This window comes from Cajanus cajan, chromosome 11 (genome assembly GCF_000230855.2).
Source record: "Cajanus cajan strain Asha chromosome 11, NIPB_CcT2T_4, whole genome shotgun sequence".
NCBI lineage: Eukaryota > Viridiplantae > Streptophyta > Magnoliopsida > Fabales > Fabaceae > Cajanus > Cajanus cajan.
In genome coordinates this window covers 33,601,612-33,617,537 of record NC_138527.1, presented here as the reverse complement: position 1 = coordinate 33,617,537, position 15,926 = coordinate 33,601,612, and the positions used below count along the sequence as shown (strand labels likewise).

General features: G+C 32.0%; 1 protein-coding gene and 1 long non-coding RNA gene across 3 annotated transcripts; one reads left to right on the top strand and one right to left on the bottom strand.

The window, feature by feature from the left end:
• The first annotated feature begins 852 nt into the window (after positions 1-852).
• LOC109801304 (homeobox-leucine zipper protein ROC3) lies at positions 853-7,414 on the top strand. 2 transcript variants are annotated; one of them, XM_020362342.3, is made up of 12 exons: positions 853-1,013; positions 1,247-1,475; positions 1,564-1,724; positions 1,837-1,954; positions 2,599-2,790; positions 3,346-3,816; positions 4,280-4,381; positions 4,474-4,686; positions 4,808-4,976; positions 5,268-5,536; positions 5,622-5,717; positions 6,307-7,414. In XM_020362342.3, exons 2-12 carry the CDS (start codon positions 1,350-1,352, stop codon positions 6,748-6,750), a joined length of 2,361 nt encoding a protein of 786 aa, XP_020217931.1. In that variant the 5' UTR covers positions 853-1,013; positions 1,247-1,349; the 3' UTR covers positions 6,751-7,414. The 2 variants fall into 2 exon arrangements, with proteins under 2 accessions (XP_020217931.1, XP_020217932.1); XM_020362343.3 differs by having other exon boundaries at positions 858-1,013; positions 1,253-1,475.
• On the bottom strand, positions 6,892-15,926 carry LOC114916048 (uncharacterized). Its single transcript, XR_003804347.2, has 3 exons — positions 12,748-15,926; positions 12,263-12,413; positions 6,892-8,720 (listed from the first exon to the last, which is right to left on the bottom strand). It is a non-coding gene; the product is annotated as an uncharacterized LOC114916048 (long non-coding RNA).

Below are 15,926 nucleotides of genomic sequence, written 5' to 3'. Positions count from 1 at the left end.
ATCCACACCTATTAAGATCTCACAATTTACACACAAATTTTTCATGTTTTTTTTGTTTGATCATATGGACATTTTTCATTGTTTTGACAATTGGACTAAACTAGTAGAATCGAGAGCCAAATCAGTATTCAATTCAATTACTAACGTAAACTGAATTGCATAAGAATCAGATTAAATCGATCATGAACCAATGTAGAACGTCAGTTCAAACTAGCCCTCTTTATTTTAAAATAATAATAATAATACATATTTAATAAAAAAAATTATAATTTAAAATAAATAATTTTTAATACTTTTCTCAAAAAGTATGATTTAATTGTTTATATTAATTTACAATTTTATATACTTTATATTATATTAATTTAATTTGCCATTTTTTATTTTAGATATAACATTATTATTATTAATGAAATTATTATATTTTATTAAAATTTGAACTTAAATATTATATTATATTTAATTTAGACTTTGACATATATATTAAATATTAAGAATTTATAAATAATATTTTATTTTATTTTTTTATAAAATTATATATTATTTTTATTTAATATTTTACCTTTTCATATTTTAAGACAATCAATTCTGGCGTGTGGTATACTCTCGGTCTCGGAGACAGAAGCGCGTGGAGAAGGGTTGAAAGAAAAAAGGTTTGACTTTGATGAAGGGTGTGGGAAACGTTTGGAATAACCATTAAGATAACACCACGTGTAACGTAACAGCCGACGTAGTAAGTGGCGCTGATCGGTTTCTTTACCTGCATTTACCATTCACAGTAGTAATTTATTAAATTAACCCATTTATTACAACACACTCTGAAGTGTGAACATATCCATTATATGAGAGTGTAACACACAAACTGGGATAAGGTAAAGGACTAAGAAGGTAAAGAGAGAGAGAGAGAGGGACCCTGTCCCCTTTTGTGTGCGTGTGTTGTGTCAACTGAACTCTCAACTCAACTAATTAACATCTTCAAAACTATACTCTCACACCCTCCTCATATTTCTCCTCTGGTAATGCTATTCCCTCATTTCACTCTTTTTTTTCTTTTTTTTCTTTTAATATTATTCATCATGGAACATACTAAAAAATCTTTGAAAGATTTTGGGGGGTTAGTTGGTTGTCTAGTCCAGGGAGTCTTTTTATATACTATTGTTTTTTCAGGGTTTAATGAGAATGTTTTGATAGTTTAAGCTTTTTTATTGTTTGGATTCTGATATGGGAAATATTTGTTGTGGCATGTTAGACACAGGTTTGGCTCAACTGAAGTAAGCTTTAGTTTTCTGAGTTACATCTCTCATCACATCACACAAAGAAACAAAACACAAGTGAAGTGTGGATTTGGAAGAATGTATGGGGATTGCCAAGTTATGTCAAGTATGGGAGGGAACACAGATAACCTCTTCTCCTCCTCGATCCAGAACTCCAACTTCAACTTCATCCCCACCATGCCTTTTCAACCTTTTCCTTCTTTGGTAAGTAAATATTACAGTTAATGGATCATTGTTTTTCTCTCTTTTTCTTTTCATCATTTGCATGATTTTTGTTCATTTGAAAAAACAGAAGGAAGAGGACGTGTTACTGCGAGGGAAGGAAGAGATGGAGAGTGGTTCAGGAAGTGAGCAAGTTGAAGACAAGTCGGGGAACGAGCAAGAGAGTGAACAGCCATCGAAGAAGAAACGTTATCACAGGCACACCGCTCGCCAGATCCAAGAAATGGAAGCGTGAGAATCGATTACATGTTCCTAGATCTCTCTTTCTCTTTCTCTTTTTGTTTTCTTGCGATGAAAGTGAAACCGAAAGTGATGAAATCATGTGAAATGAAAACTTTGGCAGGTTGTTCAAGGAATGCCCGCACCCAGATGATAAGCAGAGGCTGAAACTGAGCCATGATTTGGGGCTTAAACCGCGCCAGGTCAAGTTCTGGTTCCAGAACCGTCGAACCCAGATGAAGGTACTACTACCATGCTTCCATTAAAACCTTCACTTTTCACAAATAATATTAAAATCAAACCCTAAACTGAACATCTCTTAATTCCACCCATTAAATTCAACGTCTCTCACTACTACTAACACTATTACATACTAGCACGTTTCCCAATGAAACCGCGTTTCCTTTCGCTTGCATTAAAACTACCCTATGCCCTAATAATTCACCTACCTAAGGAGGCACTCACTGGTGAAGATATGGAGTAGTAGATTAAAAATAATCATAATAATATATATATTTATATTTATAAAAGAAAAGAGGAGAGGAGAGGAAGACTCTCATTTACTAGTGGTTCTTGGTATGTCCATCATACAGTCTGTATTCCATTAATGTACGCATTAAACCCTACCTGTCACATGTGGTCTCAAACGGTACTCATATTTATTGCTATTATCATTACGGTTTTAGGGTTGGAACAATGCAAGGCTCTTCACTCTTCTCTTCCTTCTTCATAAATTTTAAAAGCATTTATTTATGTTTTAGGATTTCACGAATTATTATATTAGTATATTGTATACTGCATGAAGATATTTATCATCATTATGAAACATACGGAAGAATCTTTAATTTGGTTGTTTTATTCATTAACTATTTGTTTCTGAACATAGGCGCAACAAGACCGGGCAGATAATGTGATACTTAGAGCCGAAAATGAGACTCTAAAGAGTGAGAACTATCGGTTACAAGCAGCACTGCGTAATGTTATGTGTCCCAATTGTGGTGGACCATGCATAATGGGAGCTGATCTGGGCTTGGATGAACACCAACTTCGCATTGAAAATGCTCGGTTAAGAGAAGAGGTATAGTTTATTAATTTCCATAATTTCAATTCAATCACCACTCATTGAGAATCATGCCTTCACAATATTTCCTTTTGATACGTAACCTCTTTAGATTTTGTAAATCAGTTTAATGTATAAATTCTTTTTACAATATCAATCGTGGTAGTTACACATCTATACTTACACATTAATATTTATTTAACAAAAAAAATCCATATTCAATTTATGTCGTGTGCGAAAATTTGTTAACACAAATAAAAAAAAATCAGAAATCATTCTTAAACGAATTAATGTGCTAGATGTTTTGAGACCTTGTTAAGAAGGTTTTCCAATATGAATAAGCTGACTAATTATTTCATAAGTACAGTATGTAATAAGTACAGCTAATCAAATCAAAAGCTTATAATGTGTTAAAATATTCCTCCAATTATAAGAAGAATGTTAGAATAGTGTCTGTACATTCTTTTGAGACTTTTTTTACTATTGTTTAAAATTTATTGAAATTTATGAATTTGAATAAATCTACTACTATTGACGAAAGAGGATGATTAAATGAGAATTTTAATGTTACAGCTAGAACGCATGTGTTGTCTCACTTCAAGATACAGTGGGCGTTCAATCCAAACAATGGGAGCAGGCCCTACTCTTATGGCTCCATCACTGGATTTGGACATGAACATATACCCAAGGCATTTTGCGGATTCTATTGCTCCATCCACAGAAATGATTCCTGTGCCGATGTTGCCACCCGAAGCTTCGCCATTTGCTGAGAGTGGTGTACTAATGGAAGAAGAGAAGTCTTTGGCATTGGACCTTGCCGCTTCTTCCATGGCTGAACTTGTCAAGATGTGTCAAACAAACGAGCCACTTTGGATCCGAAGCAGTGAGAGTGAAAGGGAAGTGCTCAATTTTGAAGAGCACGCGAGGATGTTTACTTGGCCTCAGAATCTTAAGCACCGAAGTGAACTGAGGACAGAAGCTACCCGTGATTCTGCTGTGGTTATAATGAATAGTGTCACTCTTGTTGATGCTTTCCTTGATGCTGTAAGTGATTGTTGAATTCTTTAACACCCTTTATCCTTCTTCTGAGTAGCTCTTTACTTTCATCTGAAAAATGGAAGTGTCTTTCCCTTTGTTCTTTTTCATTTTTCAAAACTTTCCCTTTTTGTAAAACTTTGTACATTTTTTTTTGGTACATCTGTCTATCGCTCAATTATTTTACCTTCTGTTTCTATTTCTTTCTTCATTGTACAATTATATAAATAAAATTTCTCTTTAGTAAAATATCATTTACTTTAATGTCTTTCTACTATATATTTTTATAGTAATAATTAAAATTAAAGTAAAATGACATTTTGTAACATTTTATACATAGTCTAAAATAAAAGTTCTATAAAGTTAAAATTATAATCTCCGGGATTTATATATAATGGAGGCTTTTTCTTTTTTCCCTTCTATTTGCATCTGTTTTCTCATGACTTGTGTCCTTTAACATTTTAAATTTTAGCAAAAATGGATGGAATTGTTTCCTACAATCGTTTCCAGAGCAAAAACTGTCCAAATCATATCTTCTGGTGCTTCTGGTCATGCAAGCGGGACTCTTCAGCTGGTAGGTGTAACATAGCTGTGTAAATGTTTAATTGCTATTATATATCATATAATATTTAGCTAGATTACTGATATATTGGTTGTATTTTACAGATGTACGCAGAATTCCAAGTTCTTTCTCCTTTGGTGTCCACTCGTGAGACTCATTTTCTTCGGTATTGTCAACAAAATGCTGAGGAGGGAACCTGGGCCATTGTTGATTTTCCTGTTGATAGCTTTCAACAAAATTTCCACCCTTCTTACCCCAGATACTGCATCAGGTCCTCTGGCTGTGTGATTCAAGATATGCCAAATGGGTATTCAAGGGTAAGTCCTATTCCCAAAGTATTATTATGTGATCCAATTTTTACAAAGCTTCTAAATATTTCATTTTGACCATTTTCTTGTATACGTGTCTTAGTTAATCGTTTTGTTTGGACTGTGTTAGGTAACATGGGTCGAGCATGCAAAAGTAGAAGAAAAACCTGTGCATCAGATATTTTGCAACTATGTGTACACTGGAATGGCATTCGGAGCACAACGTTGGTTAGGTGTTTTGCAAAGACAATGCGAGAGGGTCGCTAGCCTCATGGCCAGAAACATATCAGATCTTGGAGGTTCATAAAATCTTGATTAACATCAATCAAGTTATATTAACACAAAACGTTATTCACTAATCAGAATTAGTTTCACATTTTCGTATTATGTGTAATAAAGAATTCTATTAAATATGTACATGTATTAATTATTAAGATATAACTTTAATTCTGATTAATAAACAATATTAGCAGTACTTAATATTTTATCTGAGTTTTATCTTTATGTTAACTTGAGAATTAACAAGGGATCTGTGGATGAAAAAATGCTACATTAACATGTGACATATATTTTTTGTATTATAATTGCAGTGATACCTTCACCAGAAGCGCGAAAGAACATGATGAAACTGGCCCAAAGAATGATAAAAACATTTGGCCTTAACATGAGCACCTCTGGTGGTCAATCATGGACGGCCATATCAGATTCTCCTGAAGACACTGTTAGAATCACAACTAGGAAAGTCACAGAGCCTGGCCAACCTAATGGCGTGATTCTAAGTGCCGTTTCAACCACTTGGTTGCCGTATTCTCACACCAGGGTCTTTGATCTCCTTAGGGACGAACGTCACAGATCTCAGGTACTGCAGTTAACAATTCAACTCTTAATCCTTTAAAACTTTTAACGGTTTACTAAAGAATTAATACCCCCTTTCTTTTTTGCAGATGGATGCTCTTTCCAACGGGAACTCGTTGAATGAAGTGGCTCATATTGCAAATGGCTCACATCCAGGAAACTGCATTTCCCTTCTTCGCATAAATGTAAGATCATTTTTGCCAAATGAAGTATTGTTTTATGATAGAAATCACCTGTTAATTTCCTGTACCCTTATTGTCTCCAAAAATAAGTTATTTGGATCCATTGCACCCTCATCAAATTGGAATTGAAAATTGTTGTGTCTTGACCCTTAATTAAAATGTGACACTAGTTAAAATGTAACACTTACTCTTTTTGTTAGTTTTTTTTATTTTTATTTCTTTTTACCTTCAGTATCACCTTGATAGATCAAATCATTGGTTTCTATTTCTTGTTACTCCAATGAACAACATTAGGAAAAATTACATGCAGTGGTATATGCTTTTTAGGTATTGTTTCCGGGTATTATTTCCAAAGTTAGAATTTGACTTCGATAATGTAAACCTTGATAATATATTTAGAGTTACAACTTTAATTTTAAAGAGTGACAAACAATTCCATTAGTACAGTTGGTAAGATAGTTGGATTTTTAAGCATGTTAATAGAAGCAAAAATCCACTTCAGTAATCTAAAGAAATTAGTTTCTCACTATATTGGTTTAGAGATATTTTTGGTTAAAAAAAGTGACTTATTAGGTTATTGTTACATGTTCAGGTAGCAAGCAACTCATCCCAGAACGTGGAGCTAATGCTGCAAGAGAGTTGCACCGATCAATCTGGAAGCTTAGTAGTGTACACCACCATTGATGTGGATTCCATCCAGCTAGCCATGAGTGGCGAGGACCCCTCTTGCATTGCCCTTCTTCCCCAAGGCTTCATGATAGTGCCAATGATATCATCACCCAACGTTGACACATCCACTGATGCCAATTCATCTGAGGCTCCTCCATCTGTCAATTCAGGTTGCCTCCTCACCATGGGGCTGCAAGTTCTCGCCAGCACAATTCCTTCAGCCAAGCTCAACCTCTCAAGTGTGACAGCCATCAACAACCACCTCTGCAACACCTTGCACCAGATTGAAGCTGCTCTTTCTAGCTCCCATGAGAATAGCACTTTCCTTTGCAATGAACCCGCCACTGGTGCACCTCTCAAACAGTGATAAGTCACTCAGATGAATCCTTTTGTGTACCCTTTTGGATTTATGGGTTTGTAGTTGTAGTTTTAGTTTGGATCTATTGAAGAGTAGCAATAAGAACTATGATCAGGTCTTATTTGGATAAGTTTTTTTTTTCGTAAACACTTACAGAAAAAAAAAAGTAATTAAGAAGAAAAAATGAAATGAATTTCTCTGAGTAGCTAAAGTTAAAATTAGCTGGGAGAAGTTTATTTTATTTTCTTTTTCTTTTGTTTATGGGAAAATTTATCCAAATGAGACTTATATGAGAAGAGAAGAATGGGGTAGTAGACAAGATGGGGGAAGCAATGAGGGTAAGAATGTTTAGAATAAATTAAGATGGATTTGAGTAAAAATTATTAGGTAGGGAAGTGTGTTAGAAAATTAAGATATGTGTGGTAAGAATTTAGAAACAATGTGGAATGACATTAGTTTATGTGTGAGAGGAGTAGAGGGACTGAGGGAGTCAAGAGCGCACCAAATAGTACCCTCGACTTTCTAAGGTCATTTTTTGTGATGGCCTTATTAGCGAGAGTGCTGTGGTTCGGGAATTGACTCTTGTTTCTATGTCAGCCTCTACTATATATGTTAATTTCAATGCTTATTATGATTTAACTTAACTTAATTCACTGGTTTATGTTTTGTCTCATTTCCACCTTGTTTTTCTTTTTGAATCTTATTATGATTTATACTTTAACCTCTCTTTATTCCTTTGTGTGTGGTTGTATTCTGATCATGGTTTTAAATTGCGGACCGCAACACGTGTTGCGGCCGTAATATTGCTGTTGCTACCTTGTCCGCAACGGCATCGGACCGCAATTGCGATGATACTCGAAATCACACATTTTTTCGCAACGTAATGGTGTTGCGTCCGCAACACATCTGCAATGTACCGCAATACATTTGTAATGCGATAAATTGATACTATAATTTTAAAATAAATTAAATTATTCATTAAAATAATAAGATATTTAAAAAAAAAGGAATTAAAATGTATAAATCCTTAAAAATAAAATATATATTGATAATTATAAATTTTTTATATTTAGTGAAAATAATTAATAATTTCACACCGCAACAACCGCAATCCGCATCGCAATACCCGCAATCGCAGTAACCGCGACCGCAACCGCAATTTAAAACCATGATTCTGATTTATTTATACTAGTTAAGGGTAGTTGTCGTGTACCTTGAGGTGTTTCTGGATGTGTGGTCCTTCGATGGGCAATAACAAGTCTTCAAGTAGGAAGTTGAGAGTCGATATCCCTTAAACGTTCTTGGAGTCAGAAACAAGTATTCCAACTCTTAAGTTAATAGAAGCAAAATTTAGAGGTGCCTAGGGTTAGAAATATAACTCTATGGTATTTGGGCTGGCCTAATGGGCCTTTTAACACTTGGATCCAGATCCAAAACAATTTTCCCTCAAGTTAGTAGCTTTTGTTAGTGACGAGGTCTAAGGTGAGAAAGCTTGCCATATTTCTCACAGTTGTGACTGTTTGGATGAAATAATTTTCAAATCAAAGGTTCAAATATGTTTTATTTCTTTATTTCCTCTTTTTGTCTTTCTTCATATATATATATATATATATTTTATATTTTATTTTAGTTTCAAGTCTTGAACTATAACTTCTCCCCTTGGATTTACCTGGTGTCACCACTTTAAGTCCAAATGTGTATATAGCTATCATCCGAACTTTGAAACTCTATAATTCTTCTTTCAAGACTTCTACCTAAGAGGTTATCATATATCAATATTTAAAAAAAATGGATAATAAAAAATCAAACCCAAGGGTAGGAAACTAAAGAATATTGTTCATATATATGAACTGTACATCGCACGATATGCCACGCTTGTAATATCCGCTACACCACCCACATCAACATGCGATTGTCTCTAACTTCAGAATTCGTTGTAAACTAATTCCAACCATGCATTCCCACGTCGAAATTAGAACCTGAAACCATGCCAAATGTACTTATTCATGTGAGGCTTAATTTGGGATAAGCTAATTTAATGGTCATTTTTTATTATTAAAGAATATTTCTCATCAAGTATGGGATAATTTCTCGAGAGTTTAACATGTATTAAATAGATGAATATTTTTTTCTAGTTTGAATTTTCTATATTTGTAAAAGTCAAGATTCATTCATGATCACTTAATTAAACGACATGAGTCTTTTGTCAGCTTCGTCAACCCAAATTGATAGCCTAATAATCATTTAAGATTTAGATTGTGGTATGAAACAATAAATTTTTTAATTTTATAATAATTAATTTAAAGTCCATATATAAAAAATTTTAAATTTATTGATAATATATAGTTTTATATTCACATTGTATGACCTATTAAACTCTATATTTTATCATATTGTAAGATTAAGAAAATAAATATTAACCGTTAGATCTTATCATGAATTATTAAAATTTAAAATATAACTTATGTAATTTATATAACTTTTAAGCGAGTATTTTTTTTTGTGATAAACATTAAGAAAAGACAAATCAAGAAAGATAAAACTAAAAGAACCTTAAACAACACACCCCAATCCCTACAAGCGGGAATAGGGAGTTTTCAACGCATCTGCAAGTAACAACTAAAGAACAACCTCTGGTTCTTTAAGGATCACTAAAGGAGAGTGTCTGATGTTGAGTCCCTCTTTACCAACTAATCTACTTAAGAATTTCCTTCCAAAGCAGGTGAGCAAGGGAACACCTCCATGATATGCCCAACATCTCTCGAATAAGTGTAATCTCATTTGCATAACTATGTTAAGGATTAGTTTTCTTCTAAACAAGTTAGACCAGATAAAGTAAATCTGACCGACACTTGACAAAGAGAAACACCTATTTCAACACAACTATAACCCATTAACAAGCTCTATAATCTCTGCATGAAGGTTGTTCGAAATGCTAAGACTTCTAAAGAGTCCAAATAAAAACTGATCATTTGAGTCCTGCACCAATCCTCCAAACCTAACACAATACATTATACCTTTGTCCAAACAAAATATTATTCATATATGTTTGGATGATGGTCATGACTTATATGACCTTGATACATCATTGCATGGAACATTTTTAATTCTAAGTATTATTCTCAACCATCTAACGGTGACTTTGAATTAAAAAAATTAATAATAACTAATAGTGACTCAATTTATAAAAATAATTTCAATAGAAAATGAATTGATAAAAATAGTAATTAAAATTATATTAAAAAAACAAGTTGATATTTTCATTTATAACTAAAAAAGAAAAAAGAAAATTAATTTGATTCAAATGAAAAAGGCACTAGAATTAAATTCTATCAAATTTCATCTAAATAGCTAGGAGTGTTTTAGAGATCATACCCAAAAATTGCATCGGTCAAACTTAAACCTTTGGATTGAACAAAATTATAGAATAATAGCGACCACTTTCTAATACACTTGTATGAATGACCTACAACATGGACATGGTGAGATATGGATACTTGATAGTGGCTATGTGTGTTTTAATACTGTTGCACAAAACCTGTTTACTTATAAAACTTTTATTTATTAAATATTAAAAATTGTGATTTTCCTATCATTTCGATATTTGATCTAATTTATCTTTTACTATTTCTTAATATTTTATAATTTTTAAATTCATCAATAGTTTTAGATATTTATGAATATTTGCTATTCGTATAAATACATACTGATATTACAGGAAATTAATGTGCAATGTTTCGTTACATTCGTAACAAGAATCAAAATTGAAATTGAACCAAATTATATCTAGATCATATTTTTTTTTTATGAAATATCGTTGAATAAAAATAAATAGCAACTTTTGTTTTCAAAAAAATGATAATTGAATTGTAATATTGTTTTATTAAGTAGATTTATTTATGTTATTTTTATTTTAAGCAATCACAAGTATTTTTTTCTTCAATATTTCATATGTTCTCATATATACTTAACCTATTTAATTGCTTTAGCGGTGTGTGTGTTTTTAACAAAAGCTATAACTATTTTTTAATGTATTTAGTACTAAAAACACATTTTTACCTTGTAAATTATTAGGGGTGTGTGTGTAGAAAAACTTATTTATATTAAAATGTATAAGTTAAAACATATTAAATTTTAACAAAAGCTATAACTATTTTTTAATGTATTTAGTACTAAAAACATATTTTTACCTTGTAAATTATTAGGTGGCCATACAAAACAAATATTAGTTACAATAATTTTATAATTTCAACCATGATGTTTTTTTTTTTTTTTAATGATTTTCTAACATTCATTACATGAGACGGACCTTCTGAGTTTGCTTTGAAAGCTTTGGGACTTGATTTTCTGTACGTAGTTTAGTTTCCTTTTTTTTATTTTTAGTTTTCTACTGTACCAAAAAAAAAAAATTGACCCAGATTGACCATTAAACAAGTAGATCAATATTATTCTAATTTAACTAATAATTTCAAGTTCATATTTTTTCATATATTAATGTTACTCAATTCAAACAATTGATTACATGTAATTAAAAAAAAAAAAAAAACTAATGTTAAAAATTTGGAAACTGCACACCCAAAAATGGGCCAGCATACCCCCAACCCATTTTTGCATACCAAATGGTTTTTGGTTCATATATATAAATTTTTTTTAATAAATACACCTATTTTTTTTAAGAAAAAATTCTTTAATTTTTTTATCTTACACCCCAACATTTAATTTAACACTTTTTTTTTTCTTTCACACACCTCCTTCCCTTCTCATTTTGGTTTTCACATGCACTCCTTTACTTTTTTTCACATCCATCTAGTTTAGCTCATTTCAATAGAGAATTTTAATTCTTTCAGTTTCACATTACTTTATTACCTCTTCTTCTTTTAGTTTTCTCATTAATATCTTCTCTCTCTCCTCTTTTAGTTTTCACATACATCTAAAACGTAAAATTAGTTTTTGATAACATTATAGACATGTGTGATTTCTTAACCGTGTCAAAAGTACCAAGTCAAATGTTCATTTTTTTTCGAGTACTTCCCTTATTTATATATATAGAAAACACAATATCAAATAATTTTAGTGTTCAAAAAAATTCTTTTTAGAATAGTAAAATTAGTGTTGTTGAAAGTATTTGGTTTTTAACATACTTTCAAAAATTACTTTCTGAAACATTAATTTTACTATTCTGAATGTACTTTTTCGGAAGTATACTATTTTACATAATTTTGTAAAGTTCTTTTCGGGACAATAAATTTTACGTCCCAAAAAGTATTTTTCAAAAGTATGTAAGTGTTTCAAAAAGTCCTTTTTGAAAGTATGTAAAATAATACACTTTTGAAATTTTTTTTGAAATACTAATTTCACTATCTCGGAAAATACTTCAGAATAGTGAGATTAGTCTTCTGAAATGTCATTTTCATAACATTAAATTTAATACTAAGGTTTTTTGAGGTGTGAATAAAGAGAAAATGTTGGGAAAAAAATGTAGGTCTAGTTTGACAGAAATTGTCGAGAAAGTCACACGTACCTATAATGTTGTCGCATACTAGTTTTACGATAACTCCAAGCGTGTGGTTCAGCGGTAGGGGTTGATCCACGCTTAAACAAGGTCAGCGGTTCGAATCAGCTATCCCACCCTTTGAGGTGCTTCCAACGTAAAAAAATGCTAGTTTTACGATCTGGGTGTATATGAGAAAGTGAAAGAGATGAGAGGAGAAAAGAGTAATATAAAAACAGAAAAAATTAAAACTACCTAATGAAATAAGTGTAAAATTGGAAGAGACAAGAGAATGTATGTAAAACTGAAAAAGAGAAGTAAGGAGGTGTACAAAAAAAAAAAAAGAAGTTAAAAATGTAATTTTTTTTATTAAAATAATAATAATAATTTAAAAAAAGTATACTTATAAAAAATAAAAATAAAAAAAAATAAAATAAAAAGGTGTATATATCAAGACCATCCTCTTTTCAAACCCCCACCCCAAAGCTTAAGCCCGTTGAGTAACCATACTTTACCATTTTGGGCCATGATTGGATTTTTTTATCAGGAGGCGTGCTGTACGTGCCTGCACCTTGTAGGTGCTCCCGAAACGGAGAGTTGGCGATTGTGAAAAATATTACTAGTGGGCTTGGGTCATCAAAGGCCCACCCTCCTTGCTACCATCTACGTCTTCTATCTACATCTTTTTTTTTTCCCTTCTTAAATTCTTTCTTTTCTTTTTCTTTCTGGATCTGTTTTCCTCCTTTCTAACTTGCCATCAATTTGGTTCTTCCTAGTTCTTGCTTCAAGCATTGATCATATAGCCTCAAAAGTGAATTCTTAATCATTGTCGGTGCCCATCAAACCAATTTCAAACTATGCTTTACGACCAAGAGTCCAACCCACTCAAGGTTTCATCGCTCTACTTTTTTCTTCTGTTGCTTTTGTTGAAATCACAATTAGTAACAAGTAATTTATCTTTCAAAGATACCCCTAATAATTGAGTATTGAATATTTCTTCTTAAATGATTAAGGTTTGAATCTTATTACAATAAATAAATAATTGGCGCTAATTTAATATCTTTCCTCCAAATTTCCCCTAACTTTGAGGCATTAATTTGTTCTCTATTATATATAGTTTTCTGAACAAATGAAATGGATTAGATTAGTTCTAATTACGTAGAAAACTTAATCAAATTAATGACCTATAAATTGTAGGCTACTATCAAATCTTTAAGCTTTAACAGACAGCGGAAAGGAGGGAACAAAAGGCACATAACTTGAATTTTGACCAAGATTCCATGCATGCCATGCAACAAGACTTGTTAAAGCAATTTAAGAAGAAAGATTGATGAGATAATTTTTAGTGAACCTCCTACGATGACATCGAAAGCATAAGATTCCTTAAATGGGAATGATACATGTCGTTTAGGCAATGGCCAACAAAGACAGATTCATAATTAAGGGCAGATTTTGAGTACTTGTCGTTTGGATTTTGACTGATTCAACGAAAAAGATGAGCTAGGTCCAAGTCATGGTCTTTGCCTAACATAAACACAACATCGCTGTCTTAAAACAAAACTTGGTCAAGCTTTGAAGAGTGTCAGCGTTTTAGCCATTTCAGCCAATGTTGAAGAACCTCAAGACATTCATTCTAAACGTCTTTATTAAAGTTATTGGTTTCACACATGAAGAAGATATTATAGGGACAAGTGGCCAATCATTGAGGCTATACAAAACTATACATATATGTGTGTCTCGTGGTCATATTGGAATTTTAAATAACTTTGCTAACTTGGGGTGAGGAAGTTTCATTTCACATTCTCTATTTAATTCAGACTTTGGTCACAATTCCACCACCTCCCCTTGTACAAATCGAATTTTTAGAATTCATCTTCAAGTTCAACGCACGTGCTCTAATGTAAAAGTAATTTGATTTTCTTATGAGAAAAATATCCTTTGAAAGGTAAAAGAGGGCTACGAATTTTCTTTTGTGCTGGAAAGTGGCTTATTAATTTAATTAAACTCGTAAGAGTCGGTAACGAATATTCTAATTATCAAGGATAGACTATTTTAAAAATCAAGTTATTACGCGCGTGAAGATCCAAAAATAATTTCATATATCTATAAAGTTTTATTCATTTGGTTAATAACCATTTTTTTCTATATGTTTAACTTTTGTCTTCATCAAAGAAAGAGTATAAGTTAGTTACTACTTTTACCAAAATTCTCAATAAGCTTGAATCGATACTGCTGGGCCAAGTCCAATATCAAGCTTGCCTACAAAAAAAAATGGAATTATTTAATAGTACTGTTAATATTTGTGGGTGGATTTAACATGTGTACTACAAGCTAAATATCTAAAACTCAAATGTCAATTTTTTTTAAAAAAAAAAGGATATATAGCAATGACAATAAGTAATTTTAATCTATCATCTATTCATAAAATACTGTATATAATAAGTTTATTAATTTTTACAATAATTATTTTAATACTCATCAATAGTAATTTCTGATTTTTAAGATTATACTGAGTATAGTGATTAAACTTTTTTTTTCTTAAGATTACAAAATTAAAAGAATACATTTACTATAAATCAACAAGGTTCGTTGATGTGTCAAGGAATCAAGAAAATGCCTCAAGTGTGAAAGAGGAGGAATGATCCAACATCGCACCAACAAATCCATCACCACCAGTAGAATATTAATGTGAACCACAACAAGAGCCCATGGGGATTCTAAATTCCAAAACTCCAACCAACAAAAAACAGGGAAAGTTTCCCTTGCATGGTAGGAAATAGGAAACTCAAATCCAGGCAAAAAATTAGGTAGAGCTAACTGAAGCTGTTAGATCAACTTAATGTGATTTGTCTCTATTCTATACATTGAACACTAATTAATCAAAGCTTAAATGCATATGAGATTTGGTGGCAAAAGCCATGCAATGCACAGAACCAAAACCATAAGATTGATTGGAAGTGGAACTTGTCACATATAATTGATTCCATGGAATAAATAAAACAAGTGGGGTTAAGTAAAAGTGCTATGAGAGCAGTGGCCTCGCAGACAAAGGAACACTACTTTTTCTTTTCTTTCCTTTTTTTGCATATGTGGCTCTGAATCATTGGCTATTCTCAATGTGTAAACACATTGGCTCTCAACCAAATGAGGACACAAAACTTAGTTACCTTGTGCACTCACAAATGTTCAACTTCTAAAGTTGGCCTCAATTTTTTTTTTTTTTTTTTTTTGCCCTTTTTAGCTACCCAAAAAAATACGTGGTACCTTCTCTTGCCATAAAATAAATCATACCACCGTAGCCATAAAAAACACACATTCCCTCCCTTTCAAAACGTGTGACCATGTAATGTTCCAACTTCGGCTAACGATTTCTATTCTCGCACATATTCTGTGTGTTTTATTTCCCACTATGGTATGGGGTACGTTGATTAATTTAATTTAATCGATTAATATATTTTAAAAAAAGTTTGTAAGAGATAATAATACTACTTATGAGTACGGGTGAGAGACGCAAGGTTTAGAAACGTGGATAATATTGAACGAAGGGGCCTAAAAAAGTTGGTATGAAGTGAAAATTGAAAGATTTGGATTTGGTGTGTGGGCTCAAAATGGTAGATAGATGAAAAGGTTGTGTTGTTTTGTGTCCAATGAGTGTCTTCCACATTAATTCACAAAGGGTTTTTTTAAGGCATAT

Bases quoted from the DNA above. Each gene is read 5' to 3' on its own strand.
- LOC109801304 (XM_020362342.3), top strand. From the start codon at position 1,350: ATGTATGGGGATTGCCAAGTTATGTCAAGTATGGGAGGGAACACAGAT. The intron at 4,687-4,807 runs GTAAGTCCTATT...GGACTGTGTTAG, and splicing joins TGCCAAATGGGTATTCAAGG to GTAACATGGGTCGAGCATGC. The intron at 4,977-5,267 runs GTTCATAAAATC...TTATAATTGCAG, and splicing joins AAACATATCAGATCTTGGAG to TGATACCTTCACCAGAAGCG.